This window comes from Ricinus communis, chromosome 5 (genome assembly GCF_019578655.1).
Source record: "Ricinus communis isolate WT05 ecotype wild-type chromosome 5, ASM1957865v1, whole genome shotgun sequence".
Taxonomy (NCBI): Eukaryota; Viridiplantae; Streptophyta; class Magnoliopsida; order Malpighiales; family Euphorbiaceae; genus Ricinus; species Ricinus communis.
In genome coordinates, this window is record NC_063260.1 from 25,447,275 (window position 1) to 25,466,622 (window position 19,348).

General features: G+C 34.3%; 3 protein-coding genes and 1 long non-coding RNA gene across 6 annotated transcripts; 3 read left to right on the forward strand and 1 right to left on the reverse strand.

The window, feature by feature from the left end:
- The first annotated feature begins 1,790 nt into the window (after positions 1 to 1,790).
- On the forward strand, positions 1,791 to 6,817 carry LOC8287391 (short-chain dehydrogenase TIC 32, chloroplastic). The gene is made up of 8 exons (XM_002509770.4): positions 1,791 to 2,099; positions 3,129 to 3,360; positions 3,596 to 3,675; positions 4,008 to 4,161; positions 4,343 to 4,421; positions 5,066 to 5,150; positions 6,244 to 6,290; positions 6,428 to 6,817. The coding sequence occupies exons 1-8, from the start codon at positions 1,994 to 1,996 to the stop codon at positions 6,590 to 6,592; spliced, it is 948 nt and encodes a 315-aa protein (XP_002509816.1). The 5' UTR covers positions 1,791 to 1,993; the 3' UTR covers positions 6,593 to 6,817.
- Positions 6,818 to 7,129: 312 nt separating this feature from the next.
- Positions 7,130 to 9,684, forward strand: LOC8287392 (short-chain dehydrogenase TIC 32, chloroplastic). The gene is made up of 8 exons (XM_002509771.4): positions 7,130 to 7,520; positions 7,674 to 7,905; positions 8,008 to 8,087; positions 8,310 to 8,457; positions 8,657 to 8,735; positions 8,811 to 8,895; positions 9,312 to 9,358; positions 9,440 to 9,684. Exons 1-8 carry the CDS (start codon positions 7,415 to 7,417, stop codon positions 9,602 to 9,604), a joined length of 942 nt encoding a protein of 313 aa, XP_002509817.1. The 5' UTR covers positions 7,130 to 7,414; the 3' UTR covers positions 9,605 to 9,684.
- Positions 9,685 to 10,441: 757 nt separating this feature from the next.
- Positions 10,442 to 17,802, reverse strand: LOC8287394 (mitogen-activated protein kinase kinase kinase YODA). Of its 3 annotated transcripts, none has more exons than XM_002509773.4 (12): positions 17,628 to 17,802; positions 15,806 to 16,573; positions 14,972 to 15,688; positions 14,467 to 14,554; positions 14,284 to 14,346; positions 13,827 to 13,987; positions 13,634 to 13,709; positions 13,416 to 13,475; positions 13,224 to 13,331; positions 12,838 to 13,077; positions 12,427 to 12,518; positions 10,442 to 11,684 (listed from the first exon to the last, which is right to left on the reverse strand). In XM_002509773.4, the coding sequence occupies exons 2-12, from the start codon at positions 16,342 to 16,344 to the stop codon at positions 11,171 to 11,173; spliced, it is 2,658 nt and encodes an 885-aa protein (XP_002509819.1). In that variant the 5' UTR covers positions 16,345 to 16,573; positions 17,628 to 17,802; the 3' UTR covers positions 10,442 to 11,170. The 3 variants fall into 3 exon arrangements, with proteins under 3 accessions (XP_002509819.1, XP_015571189.1, XP_048229707.1); XM_015715703.3 differs by having other exon boundaries at positions 15,806 to 16,601; XM_048373750.1 differs by lacking the exon at positions 17,628 to 17,802 and adding an exon at positions 16,702 to 17,590.
- LOC112534452 lies at positions 11,577 to 12,086 on the forward strand. The gene is made up of 2 exons (XR_003078741.2): positions 11,577 to 11,707; positions 11,806 to 12,086. It is a non-coding gene; the product is annotated as an uncharacterized LOC112534452 (long non-coding RNA).
- Positions 17,803 to 19,348: the final 1,546 nt, after the last annotated feature.

The window sequence follows — 19,348 nt, forward strand, 5'->3', positions numbered from 1 at the left end:
TCATGCTGTTGCCTTTTGGTTTGCCTTTACAAAATCCATATTCGGGTAAAAAGAACGAACTTTCCCGTCTGCCATTGATTGATGCTTTGCACCTAATTAATCGAACTTTGAACGTCACTTGGCCGGCAGGCAATAAAATAAATAGGGTATTTGCGGCACCTTTAAAATCTTATTTTATTTCATTACAAGAACTGTCCGCACACCACAAGTTTTGGGGCAGGGGGTATAGAAAGGTCTACCTGATGAACTATACTGGTATTTGTCGCAAATCTGAAGTATCCGTTCTTGTTCTTGCTTTTGTCCTAAACCCTAAGAACCACCACTAACATGCATTTGTGATGTTGAAGCCGAGAAGCGTGTTACTCTAATATGGCAGCCGGAGTCACTTGGACAAGACGCCCACCTGGCGTTACCGATTCACACACGTAATTCGGGTGATCGGTATCAAAATTACAAAATCCCATCCCATATCTCATAATATAACTCCTCTCATTCGAGCGCAGGTTGGTTTTATTTCTACCAATAAAAAGTCTATAATTTTCATGTAGTGGGCTGGACTTATATCTACTCGGTTACTTGTTTTTGTCCAACCCAACTCTGTACAGAATCTCTCAAAATGGGCTTCATGAACACAAAGGTCAACATCGTGTTACGACACACAAGGAGTGAGTTATTCTGTAGTACCTAGGTGTAATATACATTTACAGAAATTTTACTTTATATTGAAATCTTTTAATCCTAGCCATTAGATTAAATAATTTGTTATCTTTTTAGCAGATAATATTCCATGCTCTATGAAACCTGTAACCTATTAAAATGATTTTTCATTATAATTTATTTATTATGTAAATTTTTTATGTTGTCAAGTCGAGAAAAGCTTCATTACTGTATAGCAAATTTTGCCAGATTAGGCTATCTAATTTCATTAAAGCTTGCCATTCAAGGTCTTGTCTTTAACGTCATTGCTATATGTAAATTTTAGTTATTTTAGGTTCGTCAATAATTTTCAAAATTTTATATTATTAGATAATTATGTTCTTTTTTTTTTTGTTGATGGGTTGAATTTCACTTAAATACATATAATTTATTTATAATTTTATATATTATTCCTGAAAATATGAATTTTTTTTTTCATTTCGATAAATTAAAATAATCCATAATAACAATAAGAAAATTCCTAAATCATAAAATATTTTATTAAGAATAAGAAAATAAAATTATATTTTCATCAATAATTTTTAAATCATAATGAATAATATTTTCAATAATATAAAATTTAAATTTTATAAGTGTATTCCAATAACTTATTTATATAAATTTGCATCGTGTTTACCTATAATAGCATGTCAATATCTAGGTCACTCAAAATCAAAACAACACAGAGCCACAATGTCTTTTTCTTTTTGTTTTTAAATTTTCCCTACAAAATGTCACTCATCTTTTCCCCATGAAAACAAAAAGAAGCCACTCTTTTCTTCTCATAATATATTAAATCCTCTACTAAATTTCTCTCGAGCAATGAAAGGAAGATTGGCTAGGACTAATTTTATTTAATTATGGCATTATATCAGATAAGATTTATATAGGCTTAAACGCTCTAATATTCTCAAGGTATACAATTGAGAAGCAGATGATTGAAATCATTCTTTATTCCATAAGAAGTTGGTAGTACTAAATTTCTTCAAACTGACTAATAAGGACTCAGCACCAATTTCCCGCTAAACGTTATTCTTGTTGAAAATGGATGAGTACATATTGAGACCAAAGACAAAGACCAATAGTCACAAGTAACGACACCATAGCCTATGTGGCACATTCCCATTAATATATTCCTTGATTTGTCGCGCCATAATAGGCAATTTCTTCAGGTCCAACAATGCCTACAGTCGCCCTAAATTTACAATAACAATAATCCTTCATGTTTGTTAGTTTCGGAAGTACACACACGAACACAAAACAGTCACTGACTCTGTAGTTTCTGAATCCGTCCAGTATGTGGATTTTTGGGTGGAAAGGGCCATCCGGGTTCTCAGCTAATTCAACAGCTGAGCAAGTTACACAAGGGATAGATGGAACTGGCCTCACTGCTATTGTCACAGGTCTCTGATTTTTTATGGGTTTTTGCTTGGTTTCTTTATTATTATGCTCCTTTGTTTCTTTTTCTTGTTTCAGCATTAATTTGGTGGGTGAGAGATTCAAGTAAAGCACAATAAAAATTAAATCTTAAAAGTTGAGTCTGAATTATTATGTTCTTTAATTTTTCCCGTTAAGTTAGTTCTTCGACAATTTACAAAATCAGTTCAGCCATTTTAGTTTAGAAATAGGAAATTGTTATTAAGGTTAAACTATTTACTTCAGTTTTTGTGATAGAAACTCAAGGCAAATATTAAGAACGACTGATAATTGATTGAAAAGTAATAATTACTCAAAAGCTTAATTTGTGTTAGTCTCCATTGTGGGTGTTAATTAATACTGCCGGCACTATGGTTTTCTTTTTTAAATAAACATGGATGCTTAGTTCTTACAAGATTAATGGATGGAGTTAATTAAAGAGCACATTTGATTTGCCATTGTGAACCTTTATTTTTCATTGTTTGGTTTCCTCTGCCCTCCAAACTTTATTATCTAGTTTCACTTGGATGTCTCTAGGGTTGCATTATATACTTCATATAGAGAGTATTATTCTTAAGGTAGGACCTTTCCATCTGCCTTTCCTTTTCCTTTTCTATGGTTCTAGGTTATATCTATTTTATCAATAGTTGTCAGCTTAAATTTCTGTTTCTTATTCTCATTGTTTTGCACTCCAAACTTTTCACTTGGATGTCTTGAGGGGTTGCATTATATACTTCATATAGAGAGTATTATTTTTAAGGCAGGACCATTCTATCTGTCTATTCTTACTGGTGGTTCTAGGTTATATCTATTTTTTCAAGAGTTGTCAGCTTAAATGTATTTTTCTTACTGTTTAACAATTTAGCGGACTTGAGCATTTTTAAGGCTTTAATAGCAAAACATGCCTCCACTTGTTTCTCAAGTTCTCTGCTTCTTTAAGTAGAATGCTTAGTTCTCATATAGATGACATGTATTATATCAGACCACTGTTAATTTATCTTTTGCCCCAATCTCAGGAGCATCAAGTGGTATTGGTGTGGAGACAGCACGTGTTCTTGCTCTGCGTGATGTTCATGTGGTTATGGCAGTAAGGAATGTAGATGCTGGTAGGAACGTTAAAGAATCAATACTTAAGGAAATCCCCACTGCGAAGATTGATGTTATGCAGTTCGATCTTAGCTCAATGGCATCAGTTAGGAAATTTGCATCCGAATACATTTCCTCTGGTCTTCCACTGAATCTCCTTATGTAAGAAATTCAACTGAAGCGTTCAAGTTAACAGGAATTCTAATTTCTGTTAGTTACATATTCCATTTTGCGTGATATCTGTATTTTTTCTGGTTTTGCATGCGCATGTGACCATAATAGTCGCGCTGCTAGCTAGTTGATTTTTTATCCTCTTTCATGGATCTTATTTAGACTGATTAGAAAACTTTTGAAAATTGGGCAGTGAGAACTAAAGGTTTCTTTTGTTTTCTGGAAGTAATAATGCAGGCGTCATGGCAACTCCTTTCATGCTTTCCCAGGACAACATAGAAAGGCAGTTTGCCACGAATCATGTTGGTAAGCTGTGCATTATTATTTAAATGTTTCAGTTAAGGTGTAAAAATCATAGTAATTTCCAGTTTTCATATATTTTGGTTGCAATATCAGTATGATAGCATATTATGACATGTTACAGTCCCACTTTATGTAATCAAATAGAAAATGCAAAGTAAAGATGATCCAGCACAAAGATTTGAATTCCTTGTGATAAAAAGATACGAGAATATTAAATGCAGATCCCTTGAAACCCACAAACATGGAACACTAAAAGAATAAGCTGTTTAAGATTGCTTTATGAAGACTTCCAAAACTGAGGGAAGGTCCTGATAAATTTCATATTCATGTTGTAGGCCATTTTCTTCTAACGGACCTTTTGTTGGAGACCATGAAAAACACAGCACGTGAAAGCAGTCGGGAAGGGAGAATTGTTAATGTATCTTCAGCTGGTCACCGCTTTACATACCGTGAAGGGATTCGTTTCGATAAATTAAATGATGAAGCAGGGTATGAGTATGGCTTCACATTTCTAGATCCTTTATTTTAGTGCTGCTAAGTTCATGCTGTAAAATATACACTTATGTGCCTACTCAAGTGCACATAAAGGTGTTTGTATCATGTATAAGGCATATGATTTACAATATTCTATGTGTTTTTTGAAATTTCCCTCTTACCCCTGCAATTACAGATACAACAGCATATTGGCTTATGGACAATCAAAGCTGGCTAACATTTTGCACGCTGGTGAGCTTGCTAGACGCCTTAAGGTACTTAACATCTTCAATTATTGAAGATTACTGGCTCAATTTGGAAAGAATTCATGTAAGAGGTCAGCTTTGCGGAAACACTTTCTTTGCCAGACAACATAATGATTGACCTTGAGAACATGTTCATTTCATTTATAGTCAATGTATTTTCATATAACTTTCTTCTCAGGAACAGTAAACTGTTTTGTAGATGTGTTTGGATATATGTTTGTTGCTTAATTTGAAAATTTCTGGAAAAAAATGACAATAATAAAAACTGATTCAAGGTTAATATATTTAATGGTTTACCACAAATGTTTCCTCATATATGTTCCCACCCCTTGCATATTGAATATTTGCTTTAGAATTCAGGGGCCTTTTCTTTTCGGTTTGTGGTGAAATTTAGGTTGTTGCAGTATAAAAAGAGTATTTTCATCTAACTTATTTTATTTCATAAGATGAAACAGTTCCTAGATATTTGATGCTGACGATTTGTACATGTTATTGCTGTGTTGTGTTCCGTATGTGGTTATAGTATGTTTGTATAGCTAAATGACCGTGATGGTTGTTTATCCTCTGTCAGTTTCTGGTTGGTAGTTCTTATAGTAATACATTATTTTTCAGAAGTCTGATAAGCCTTTTCGCCATCTTTTTTCTGCTTACAGGAAGATGGAGTGGATATAAGTGTTAATTCTCTTCATCCTGGAGCAATTGATACTAATCTACTTCGTTATCACAGTGTTATCAATGGTAATCCTTCGAGACTCGAGTCTTCTTTGGTTCTGTTAACTGATTTCATTCTTGGCCTACTGAAATTAATAAGGACTCTTATATTGTTCTTTGTTTATTTATTTATCATGAGAGGCTTTATCTACATATAGATACAAAATTTTATGTTTCTTATGCTTTTATCAGAACATGCACTGTTAAAGTAACGGTCGATCTTGATATTAGACCTGCAAAAACTTGATTACTTTACTTACTCACGGTTAACAATAATATGATGCAGAAGCAAAGAAGATGCACTGATTGAAACTATGTTATAAGTAAGGACAGACTGAAGGTCCCTTCCTATGGATTAGCATATAACAAATTTTATTTTTTATACATATAACATCCATTTCTTTTAGTCGAAATTGTTGTGCCTTCAGTTTATGCTGCTATTTAGGAATATTATGTTTTCATATTTTGTTACTTAGGAATTGGGCACCTCATGGTAATTTTTGTTGCCTCCTACTTCTGACCTTATTATTATATTTTGTAGCACCACATGGCTGACATTTTATCTGCTTTATAAAATAGAAGCCAAGCAACAACTATAATTGACCAGTGGCTATCACATCTCTCTTTAATTCTACTTTTGGAAAACCATATAATAACCAATTCAAACTAGGAGTGCATGCAAATTACAGCATACAATTAAGCAATGAATGGAGAGGAAGTTTATGCTATTAAAGTCATGTGATAATGAAAATAAGAGAAATTAGATAGATGAATAGAACTATAGAAGTCAGGAAGGCAGCTCAACATCCCATAAAAATTTTATTTATATATTTGTTATGAAATAGGGATTTTTTATCAAAAGAGAGGCTTAATCAAGCGTTTAGAAAGGGTTCTTCCTAAAGTAATTTTTATGTAGGGCTTCCTGTGTGACATCATCTTATTGGAATATGCCATAAAAATCTAAATACTATCTATGACTTCTTTTATAAATATTTTTTTTGGTTCAATTTTTGTCTATGAAGGATTCTGTTCAAACTTTGCCAGCCAGGATAAGCTTATCATTCATTAATTAAGTTTGAATGTTCTACTTCTTTATTAAGTTCCCTTCACTTTGACGCAGGCATTGTATCTCTGGTTGCTAAATATGTCATAAAAAATGTCCAACAGGTACATGCTGCAGATCTAATTTGATTTTTCTTTATCTTTTTTTCTATGATAAGCAAGTCGTAACAGTTGATATGGTCCAATTCAATGCTTTCCATGCAATATAGCTTTATTATTTATGTCACTACAAATGGTTGTAGGGTGCAGCAACGACATGCTATGTAGCATTGCATCCACAAGTCAAGGGGGTTACAGGCGAATACTTTTCAGACAGTAACATAGCCACACCAACTTCTCAGGCTAAAGATGCAGATTTGGCCAAAAGACTATGGGATTTCAGTGTGAGACTGACCAATCCCAAGTAGCTAAGCCAGCGAATTCCATAGCACTGCTTGCCTGGTTCTTGGTTGTCTTGTCTTTCGTTGCGTATGCTCACTTGATCTTGAAATTGTCAAAGAAACTGTGAACTAATTTGTCAGGGATTTTCCTTTTCTTCCTGTGACATAAGAAGCTTGATAAAGACTTATCAAATAAATTTATCTGACGTTATCGTCATGAGTAACCATTATATTATGGTTACTGACCTTTAACTCGTAAGCGTCCATTTTTAGATCAGGAACCATTCAAGCGACAATGAATTGGAATATATGCATAGGAAGATTTTATATGAAAAATAAGGGAGACTTCATTTATACAATAACTCGATAGCTCATTGATGTTTGAACATAAAAATAATTAAAGATAAAAAGATTAAAAAAAAGCTAAATCTGAAGACTAAAAAACTATATTTTCATAATCATAATAATAAAACAGAAATTATATGGACAGACATATTCCATCCATAACAATCCGATTTTTATTCTTACATAATTAATTGGATCCATTTTTTTTATAGACTAGAAACCCTTTTGTTTTATGCATACTTTGTCTTTTTTTCTTCTTAATATCTTCTTCCTGTTGAAGAAGATAATATTGATGAGTGAGACAGTTGCAATTCCAGTTAAGTGGAAAAATTGTAGTTGACTTTGATTCTTAAAATACTAAATGGCCAGAGATTTATTTAACATATTATAAATAAAGGGTTTGCGTGCACCATTATACCATCATGCCATATATATATGGAAGTAGGTAAATGCCAATTGTGTATTGATTTCAAAGTGAAGTTGTTGGAGCTGTAAGTTTGTAAGATGAGCAAATTTGGGTGGAAGGGTCCATCTGGGTTCTCAGCCTCTTCCACTGCTGAAGAAGTCACCCAAGGAATTGATGGATCTTCTCTCACTGCCATTATTACAGGTATTTCTGTTTTATACTACTTGTTTTCAATCTGCTTTCTTTCTTTAAGCTTTCTCTAATGGTATATTTGATCACTTAGATTTATTAGTTGCATGATAACTATGTATCTATGTTTGTGTGTTGTTTACTAAACTATCTGTATATTTATATCAGGGGCATCAAGTGGAATTGGAGCAGAGACAGCAAGAGTTCTTGCACTGAGAGGCGTCCATGTAATTATGGCAGTTAGGAATGTAAAAGCCGGTACAACCGTAAAAGAGGAAATACTTGAAAATATCCCAACTGCTAAAATTGATGTCATGGAATTAGACCTGAGTGTAATATCATCAGTCAGAAATTTTGCATCAGAATATATTTCCTTGGGACTTCCCCTGAATATTCTCATGTAAGTATATATTACCAAATTTATTACAAGTTCTGTTGAACCACAGCACAAGAACATGAACATAAGAATGTTTTTTAATTTTTTTTTGCTGTTATTGATCAGTAACAATGCAGGCATTTCGACCTCGAAACAAATGCTGTCCAAGGATAATATAGAAATTAATTTTGCAATTAATCATCTAGGTATGTGTTTGCCTCTAAGAATACCCAACCACTAATTTCTTCTTCTTTTTTATTTTCTCCAGTCTATTTTCCAACCCATGTTAGGGCATTTCTTTTTAGGGTGGTGTCAACAGTATGTTATGTGAAATGTTGTTTAATTACTCCTCATGATATTTGAGAACAGACATATATCTATTTATATATATATATATATATATATATATATAAGCAACTGAATTGCAGGTCATTTCCTTTTGACAAATCTGTTACTGGAGACGATGAAAAACACAGCAGGGGGAAGTAACATACAAGGAAGGATCATCATAGTATCATCATTAGGTCACCTTTTTGCTAGAGATATTCCATTTGATGAACTCAATAAGATATCAAGGTACATACTTCATTTTTATTCTTTTCTTTATGATACCTTAAGAAACAAGTAAACCAACTACTGTACCTATAATATTTGTTACAGAAGGAATTATTAATTTCTCTCGAGGTAAAAAATGTTAATAAATAGAAAATTCTGTTATTTTTCTTTTTAGATTTTTAATTAATGCTTGAAATTGTCTCCTGTGTAAAATTATCAGCCATAACAGTAGCATGGGTTATCCAAGATCAAAGTTGGCCAATGTATTGCATGCTAATGAACTTGCAAAACGCTTCAAGGTACATGACATCCATGTTTAATTATCCAACAAATTTCTCAATCTATGCAATATTCATATCTCTCTTTCTTCACAGGAAGAAGGGGTTGACATAACTGCTAATTCTCTCCATCCTGGACTTATTTTTACTAATATTTTGCGCCACAATGCTTTTCATAGAGGTAAAATTGATTTTTTCATGTAACCACTCCTAAGTACCATAATATATCGATCATGCTCCAGCTGATAATTACAAATATACATGGATCATTATGAACTTTCTAATTTACAACTTGTAACATAATCGAAAATAAAACCCACTTGAAATATTATCATATCACTCAATGAATAATGACACATGGGTTGAATAATTTATAATTTTATATGATAAATTGAGTTCAGCTGAGAATCTTTTCTGTAATGGAGGGTTAATGAGGTTATCAGTTATTAAACCTTGGAAATTCAAAAACTTATCAAATCGTGTATGGTATATGAACTACACCAACAAATTACTTTAACCACTTGGATTATAAGAATTACTGTATTAGCAGGGTAGTTCTTATACTGAAATCTTCTTTCTTCTTTGGGCTTGATGCAGTCATTTTTGGCTTGGCTAATAAATTTCTACTAAAAAATGTCCAGCAGGTAATTGTTGGTTTTCCACCTTAAATTTGTTGCGTGAATAAAAAATGGAGTTGTTAATTTATGTGTTGGAAATGGTTGTAGGGAGCAGCGACTTCATGTTATGTAGCTCTGAATCCACAAGTAAAGGGTGTGAACGGCCAATACTTTGTGGACTGTAACATAGGAAAACCAAACTCTCTTGTTGAAGATGAAGAATTGGCTAAGAAATTGTGGGATTACAGCTTGAGCTTAATCAACAAGAATTAAGTTATTAATATTGTGGTTTATACCTAATTACATATTGATCTATTTTGATTATATATAAGAATTTGTTTGTTCCATGTAAATTATAGTTAATTGCTAGACAAAAAGGCAATCCCGGAATGCTGAATAACAGCATGACCATGGAAGAGATTTCTGTTCAACCTGTGAGAATTTCCAAAATATAAGATTAAAAATCAACATATCGCTGCTGGTTTTTCCTCAAATCTAAATATTTCCTCTTCAAGAAGATGGAGAGCAGAGTGGTTTTCCTTAGGAATTTTGCTCTGAATCTGTTACAAAGAAGAGAAAAATTGTACATTAAAACCATTTGTTAGCTTTAAAAATGAAAGCAGCTGGATGAGCAAGGTTCTAAAGGGGAAGACATTATTACTATACCTGCATTCCAGATGGCTTCCCTTCTCTTTACACGGATTTCAATTCAACTCTCGTCCAGAAATTATCTATTTGCATGTTCTTTTGCTTTAATCCGGAGAGGACTAAGTAACAGGAAGACCAACTTTATCATAATCCAAATCTAGAGCCGGATCGATACTAGGAGATTCTCATACCCGTTGAATAATAGAATGGCATAATATGGATTAATGAGTAAATATTGTGTTAACTTGGTTATAAATTAAGTGAATCCTTCCCTGGGAATCTGATGATCCCAGGCAAAACAAATAACACTCAGTTCCCTGGGAATCGGATGATCCCAGGCAAAATAAATAAACACTCAGTTTAGGGAGCAAAAACTGTTTTTTTGTCACTTTGCACCCACCCCTCAATTGGGGTACCATTATTCTGCACTTGCATTGTCTAGAGCAACCAAGAAGCATCGAGTACACAGGTTAACTTAGATTTTTTCTTTCAATTGGATGCAAATGTGTAAAAGTATAGATACAAAATAATCAGCAGGACAGCCCCCAGTATGTGTTTTGAGCTGCCTTAAACTGATAAGGAAAAAAGAAAAGAAATTATAGATCAGGCACATCCTCAACTGTCATCTTCGGACAAAATCTGGACTCCAACTTTCTGTACAACTGAGTATTTAATTCCCATCACCATCCTTCCACCCTAAAAATACAGTGAAAGGAAAAGAAAAGGTCCAGATATGGTAATAGCTTCTTGTAACTCCTGTGTTTCAAGTGTAATAACATATACAGTTCTTTACACCAGCATATTTCTTCTTCCACAGCTTCTTCTCTGTATAACCAGTTTTTGTTGGCAGTGAGCTAACTTGTGCATTTACTGGAATCATTACAGCTGACAGAAAAATATGCTCTAATAATGATAAAGGTGAAATTGTATTTGCTGGGTAGCTTCAAGAATATGTGACTGCTTGCGAATAGACATCCTCTCCTCCTATATATCATGTAAACTGCTTACTGTATGAACTCTGCAACTGAACAATCAGATTCTGCTTTCAAAAAGTCTCTTCCACCATTCAAGCTTCCAGAATATCTAACTTGACCATTTGGCCAATCTTAACTTTACAGGTACATATTGGAAGTATATGAAGCATTATGAAATGCCTGGACACTATTTTCAGACCAAGGACTCTGGTGCACACTAGATTCCATTGGTTCGACCAAGCATTGACAAGCTTGGGTTCAGGTCCAAGGATGGCTTCAACTTCACATGATCTCTTAGGAGCTGCTGAGACACACGATCAGCCAGGACAGGCTGCCCACTATAGAGATCCTCATGACCAGATCTTCCGAACTGGTTTTCAAAAACATTCTCTGATGCAATCAATTCCCGGAAAACATGAGAGGCTTGTGAGATCCCTCTAAATAGATTGGGGTTGGGCTCCTGATAATTGCTATTGCTGTACAAGATATTTTGGGATCTCTGGATCATTCCCATGCTTTCCTGCAAGTAAGTTGTTGGCTGCATGGAGTGATGAAATGGGACTGCACCACTACCACCAGTAAGAGGTGTGGAAGAACCAGATACAGTATGAGGGCTAGATATAGGAGATGGAGACAATCTTCCACTCATATGTTGCGGTGACCTTGAATGTATTAGAGGGCTCCCAACAGGAGAAACTGAACATGACGCATTCTTCGGTGTATGGACTTCACTGGAAAAGATGGGGGAAATTTGGTGAGGAAATATTTGGAATAAAAGCATTAAATAGATATAAGAGTCATTTTTGCATGTTCTGACGGCAAGATTATTAAGACATGGCATATACCAACTAGTTGCAGGGTCAGAACTCTAGAAACTTTGCATGGTACTATGAGATCACAAGCATTAATGCTAAAGCTGAAGGCTTTCTTCCAAATATTCAACATGGGACAATGAGGAGGGATATGTCACAGGACCAGGTCAACAAAAGTAAGTTTTTGATATCAATCTCATTAGAATAATTAATGCAGGCCATAAACTTACTATTGGCTTCTGAACCCACGAATTATTCCACCATGCTTAACTTTTTCAGTTCGATTAATAGTGATTGGCAATAAAGTTCCTTTTATGCTGATCTATGACAACTAATCCTCATTGCCATTCAATGAGAAACATAACTCGCATGCTCGAAAAATAGGAAACCCCTTTCTGATTTCAGCTAAAACTTAATGTATATATTAGTCAGGCTTAAAAGAAGCTAAAAGTGGACTTGCTAAATATCTTTCATACTTTGCACAAAATTCATCTTACAAACCTGAACATGATTTGGGCAAGTAGAGTATGGGAGTGTTTTGATGTGCTTGTGTGAGAATTAATACACAGATACTTTACATATACATAAACATGCATGTATCTTAATGCATATAAATAAGAAGAGGTGGTGGGGGAGAGGGAGGGAAGGGGAGGATAGAGACCTGGATCCTGCACCACTCTTTGAGCCTCTGGATTGATGGATAGCAACCCCTTCAGAGTCAAAACCTGCAATGTTTCTTGCACTTCCAATCCCCTAATTGAAGATCCAAGATTGCAACCCAATAGTCAAGTCAAAAAAAGATGATTAATGCCAAAAGCAGAATACAGAGACAAAGGAAAAGAAGTCGATTAATATTATCCATGCAAGTGCCTCATAGAGCAAATGCAAAGTATAAAAAGATAATAAAATAAAATATCGGTAAAGGATGAAGCTCTAACTATTACAGTAGGTTATACATGCTTGACTATGGTAATATAATCAACACAAAGATGAAAATAGCCTCTCTAGTCTTTATATTGACAATTGTAACAACATCAAGGTAGCATGAGCATTTAAAGAAAATTCCAAATACCATTGATCTTCCCGAATTTGTAACTGCAGATGGTGGTTCTGAGAGCTCAGCAGTTGGAATTGGTTTCTCCAATGGAGCAACATTTTTTACGAAAGGGTGCTCCAAAAGTTGAGCAGCTGTAGGGCGATGTGACGGGTCCCGTTGCAAGCATTGCCTAACAAAGTCCTTCCCTTTTTCTGATAAATGATCAGGAATTGTAGGAAGCTCCTTGCTATTTCCAATCTTAAACAGAGCAGCAACCTACCAAGGAAGGAAAATAAGAGGTGAAAAGTAGGTCCAACAATCCACAATTCAAGAGGAAAGATGTTCAAAAGTACAAGTAATTACACTTGTGTCATAAGCTATTTGATAAAACAAATTGAAATTTGAAGATAAATTAGACTAACCCCTTCATGCTGGCTCCACGGTGGTTTTGTTGTTGCCATCTCCAAAACTGTACAGCCAAGGCTCCATATATCAACAGCAAGATTACAACCATTAGGCTTCCTTATCACCTGATAACAATTGCATATCAAGAAATTAATAGAAAACATCACAAAGAAAGGTGGAACTGAAGTATGCAGTAACACAATGCTGACCTCAGGTGCCATCCAGTATGGGCTACCCTTGAATGACAACGGACAAGACTGCCCAGTAATCTGGATATAAGTTCAATTAAAATAAGTCAGAACATATAGCCTCGAGGTTAACATGCACGAAAGTTTCTTCTCATTCTTGTTTTCGACATAAAATGAACAGCTAGCATTTCTAGAATGAGAAATACATAAACATCAGCATTTTTTGGAAAATCACTCACATGCTTTGCCATCCCAAAATCTGCCAGTTTGACACGGCCAGTGGGGTCTACAAGTATATTTGCTCCTTTAATGTCTCTGGATATGATAAGAACTGGACATAAGCACAATCATGCTCCAATATTTTATAAACTATGTTTCTAGCACATCCAAAACCATGAAATGGACAAAAAAAAAAAAAAAAAAGATATTTACCTGTGCACAGTGTTTTTAGCATGTAAATAAGCAAGCCCAGACAAGATCTGTTGAGTGTAACTACGAATGGCTATTTCACCAAACTGACCATATTCCTGGAGAAGTTTATATATTGAACCACCAGAAACATATTCCAAGTATATGTATAATTTATCATCCACCTGATCAATGAAGAATGAACAGAGTGGAAACAGATTATCATTACAACACATTTACCATATACCAGGTGAATATTATTATGGAAAGTTAATAGAAATCACAGATTATTGGAAAAGGAGATCTACTTCAAGGTGTTGCAACTTCTTGCAAGTCTAAGAAGTTTTTAAACAAACAATTAAAGGAGGTCTATATTCGAATGCATACTTGTTTTCATGGAATGGAAGAACATTAAAGCAGTTTAAATAGGACTTGTTAGAACAATGTTCATAACAGTGAAGCAAATGGCTAAAATACCTACCGTTTCAGACCCATAATACTGCACTATATTTGGATGTTGCAATCGACTTAGGAGTGCTATTTCCTGCAGATTTAATATAAAATTATGGAATCTTCCTTAAAAAGTAGAGAAAGGTTCTGAATCTATTGTGTATCGAAAAGAAAAAAGAGCATTTAATTTCCAGATGTGCTAAAGCAAACTTACTTGTCCCAATTGCTGTGCACATTCCTTTGATTTCGGATCATCTGAAAATAGAGTTACCTCTTTCATGGCACACATCTCACCGCTTTCCCTGAAGTCCAAACAAAATAAAATGAGACATGCACAATTCTATAAGCAAAAGAACTAGTGCATAACAAATTTGTTGATAACTCAACTTCTATGGAAGCAACTTTACTTTCTTTCAACAACATCTTCAAATTCAAGATTTAATTGTGATGTAAAACAAGGAAATGGCATTGCACATTTTCAAAACAACACGAGTCTAAGAGTTAAAACTGTCTATGCCAAAAACTTTTAGAGAAGTTCTAGTTGTTTCCTTCATCAATACAATAAGTAACTTCAATCTTCTACATTGCTTTACACAAGTCATTTTATAGTAAAACAGGACTATATAGTGCTTAGATAAAATAAGCATACGATACCTCTTACGCCCTTTTCCTCTCTCTGAGCTCACTAAAATATATAGAATAGAACTATTGGAACTAACCTGTTAAACCCCAGATAAACATGTCCAAATGTGCCTCTCCCTAGCAAACGACCCTTCTTCCATCGAGAACCAGGACTCGTAGGATTTTCTGCCCTATTAGGACTTCGGGGCACTGAAGGAGACGTTGCAGTTGAATATGCAGGTGAAAAGGGACAAGTATTAGAGATTGTTATTGGTGGAAGGGGCAACCGATGGCTTTGTTGCTTCCCATCCTCAGGTCGGCTAGTAGGTGACTCTATGGCAGAACCTCCAGCTCGTGGATGCAAAGGAGTTACAGCACCACTGTGTATTCTGGAGCTGGGACCAGGGCTTGTCATTCTAGGGCTAGGTATTGGAGAACACTCAGGGCTACAATGACTATTTGGCCGAAATAGCTGTCCTGACATATCTCCACCTATTGAGTTATGCCCAGAATTATGACCAGAACCTGGACTTGAGCAGTGGCCAGAGCCTAGTCCTGCCCATAAACCACAATTAAGAACTTGCTCAGGGCCAAATGCTCTGATCGGGCTTCTAGAAGGACTTGACAATGAGCTGTCCGGAGCACTGAAGAATGCACCTCGATGAGGAATCTGTAGATTTTGTACATGGCTGCCTAAAGGTACCCGTCTAGGTGATACTGAAGGAATCTGATTATTGAGTGAAAAATCAGCAGGCTTCAGTGTCTCTTTGGAGTTCTTTCGACAGACAATCGGGGATTGCTCTTTCTGCTTTGCGCTATAGAAGACATAAAGATAAATTTGTCAGAGAAAAATCAACACCTACAACCTAAAGAACATCAAACTAGAGCACCTTTAAAAAGTACCATTTCCAAGTGCGCATATAGTAACTCACCTAGAAGGGCTGTTTGTAGCAGTTCTGTTCCCATTTTCATAATCAGACATAAGGGGGCTAAGAACACGTGAATCAGATGGGTATTCACTATCCATAGAGCTAACACTAGAAACAGAATCTCCCTCAGCATAAGTATGGTCTAATTTATTATGGACACATCCAGGTCTTGGAAGGGGCAAATCCAAAGGCTTGGAGCCTCCGTCTAATACTGGTCTTATTGAAGCTGTAATTCCTGAATTACTCCGCCCAATGCCACTATGGCGCCCCCCGGGAAGTGGAAGTGGTTGAGCATGAGGCCTTTCTGCAAAACTTTGGCAGCGTGATACTTGTGTTGAAGGTGATGGCGATCTTGAAGGCACTCGTGATCTAGATCCCCTCTCAGAAACAGTATCACTAGAACGTCTCCAAGATCCTCCTGATTTACTGCTGCTCTTATCTTCCAAAGCAATCTTGAATTTCCGCTGCAATGCATCTATGATACCTTCCTTTGCTTTCTTCTTGTCTTCTTTGGATGAGGTCTTTCCCCACCATGAAGGCATATTTACTTCAAATCAAATAACTGCAAAGTCTAACTTAAGATGTACTACCTACTTACGATGAGAGCTCACATGTAGTCCAACTCAGCAACCATATTTGCAATACATAAATTGAATAAGGTTCCTTTGTCTGCAACAAACCACAGGAAAAGAGCCTAAACAAATGTCCATGAATCTTTTTTCGGATGTTAGATGTGGCGGTGTCTCGAAGAGAAACGTAGTCAATATGGACCTGTTTAAATGTTTCATTATCAGCTTTTCTACAGAAAATAAAGTAGTCAAAATCAATGAATATTACAAGAGCAAAACATATGGTACACATTTAGAAAGAAAGAGCTAAGGAATTCATCACCCACATACATTCACATTCCACAACATGGAGAAAAGATTCTGCATTGGAGTGGCATTAGACTTTATGAGAAATTGGGTTCGGTCATAAAAATCGGATATCCATATTGGCTGACCATGTAGCTATAGCCCCAAGGATATGCCATCAATAGAATTTGCAAGCTCTAGTCAGACTATTTACAGCTAGCATAGCAATTTTAAGCACCATGCATCATGGTTTTCCCTGGATTATATGAGTAGCTCCTGTCTTATCATCCACCATCCATGGATTGGTTTTTAAATTACTTAATGAATTCCTTGGCTAGCGACCGATACACACACATGCATTAACTTAATATAATTAGTCTCTACATATTTTTTTTCCTTTCTCATGAAAGAGCATTAGCTTGACCTCTCAGTTCAGCATTAATCGTCTATTCCATATTAGCAACGAGTTTGCCAATTCTCAAACCTGTATATCCCAATCCAGCTCAATTTTGAGAACCAAAACAGAAAGAGCCAGAAAAGATAGAAATAACATCACTTTACACATATATAAGAAACATCTAACACCCAATAACCACTACTACATTAGATCCATCTTTCAATACCCCACTTTTAACATTAACATGCACAACCTCAAAACCCAAAACATACTTAATCAAATTATAACACCAGATCTACAAATTCAATTTTCGCGACAAACATATATAACAACAAAAGATACAAAGCTGGCAAATTTAAAACAAGCTAAACAGCTCAAGTAAGAATCAGGTATAAAAAAATAAGCTGAAAACTAAAAAAAAAAAAAAAATTCATATCCAAATTCACTTGAAACGTCCTGTCAACACTTAAAAAACTCCAAAATTCTCTTAAAAATTGAAGCTTTCATAGCTCAAATAAAATGAGTTTAAGAAGAACACAAAACAAAAGCACAAAGCACCCATATCATTACTTACAGTTTTACAATGAATGTATAGCTCAAAACAACAGTGTCAGTCCTCTACCCAGACAGCCAAAAGAAGAAAAAGAGAAGCTCAAAAGTCACAAAAGAAAGAAATCAAGAACAAAAAAATGTAGAGAGAGAGAGAGAGTGTGTTCTTTTTACAAGAGAGAGATGTCTTAGCGTTAATTGTAATAAAATAATAAATTATTGGAAAACGGGAAGACCCCACCACGTAAGACTTATTAAGACGTATGACAATAAATTAGTAATTTGAAATCGCGACCGTCGGTTTGACATGAGATTGACTTTGATATGCAACCAGGAATTATTTACGGTGAACGATGGAAATGAACTTAAGGTTATAGTAAAATGTGAAGTATGGGATCATCAATTTTTTTTTTTCTTATTTGTATAATTATTAAAACTTAGGAAAAAAGGGCACTTACTGTCTTACTCAATATATTCCATTTATCATGCTTTACGCAATTGTTTCTTTTTTCATTTCAATAATTAATTCTTTTCTTTTTTTTTTAAAATGTTGATTGATGATGAACAAGATCCTTTCTTTTGGTTTATTTTAATTTGGCGTCAATTGAGCTACTTGTATATGTAGAAAATCAATAATTTTATTTTTATAGTTTCTTTTAATTGAAGTGTTAATGCCATTACCTATAATATTAATAAGATTTTATCATAAAAATAAAAGTAATATTTTTTATTATATAATCACGTCCAATATTTTAGGCACATAAGTAATACCAAATTATACTAACTGGTCAAATATTGTTGGAATAATAACTTGTTCTCTTGATCTTGACATTTTCTAGTCAATGGACTTGTAAGAAAGTTTAAGATACTAATTATATTTTAAATACCATTTATAAGTATATAATTTCTTTTTTCCTGTGTGCTGTAGATCCTTAATGGATAATTAATTTATTTTTAATATATATATACATGTGTTTTCATATATTTGTACCAAAATGAGATTCAAAAAGAAGATCCAACGTAACATTATTTTGTTTTTGCATGCAGAAGGGCATTATTCTTATAAATAAAAAATTAATCTGTATTTAATTCAAGGCATTTATAATTCTTGGTATTTATTTTCAATTTTCTAAGGTATAAAGAGTAGACTTTTGAGAATTTCAGTGCATATTATTATTATTATTATATTGGGTATTTATTTAATGATCACTCACTTTGAATCCATGCTAATTGTTCCCAACCCTAATGCCTCTAGATTATTCCTATAATCAACGTGTCCCATAAGCATCTGCACACATAAATAAATTAACGAAAAAAGAAGGCTGTATATAATAATATTATTATCCTTAAATTGTTTTTCTTGTTCTTATTTCTTTGTTAAAAGTAGCTTTGTTGTAAGATGGATATTATTATTATTATTAATGAATTAATGCAATGTGGCGTTCTGCTCATTTCGCAATGGGCAATAATGAGCATCTAATGTCCACACTATTTGGTAATGCCACTCGGAAAAAGTCAATCATGAAACTCACCTTAAAATAGGAAATACTGTAAAAAGAACTTTCATACATTAATAAATACTTCTAATTGAATATTAATTACCTAGTTATTACATTGATAATTAAATTTGTTAAAATGTACTTTACGTTTTATTTTTTTTTATTAAATTGAGTAATTATAATTTGTTATACTTATTTATTAAATTCAATTAATTTATTCATCAATACCTGAATCTAATTAATATTC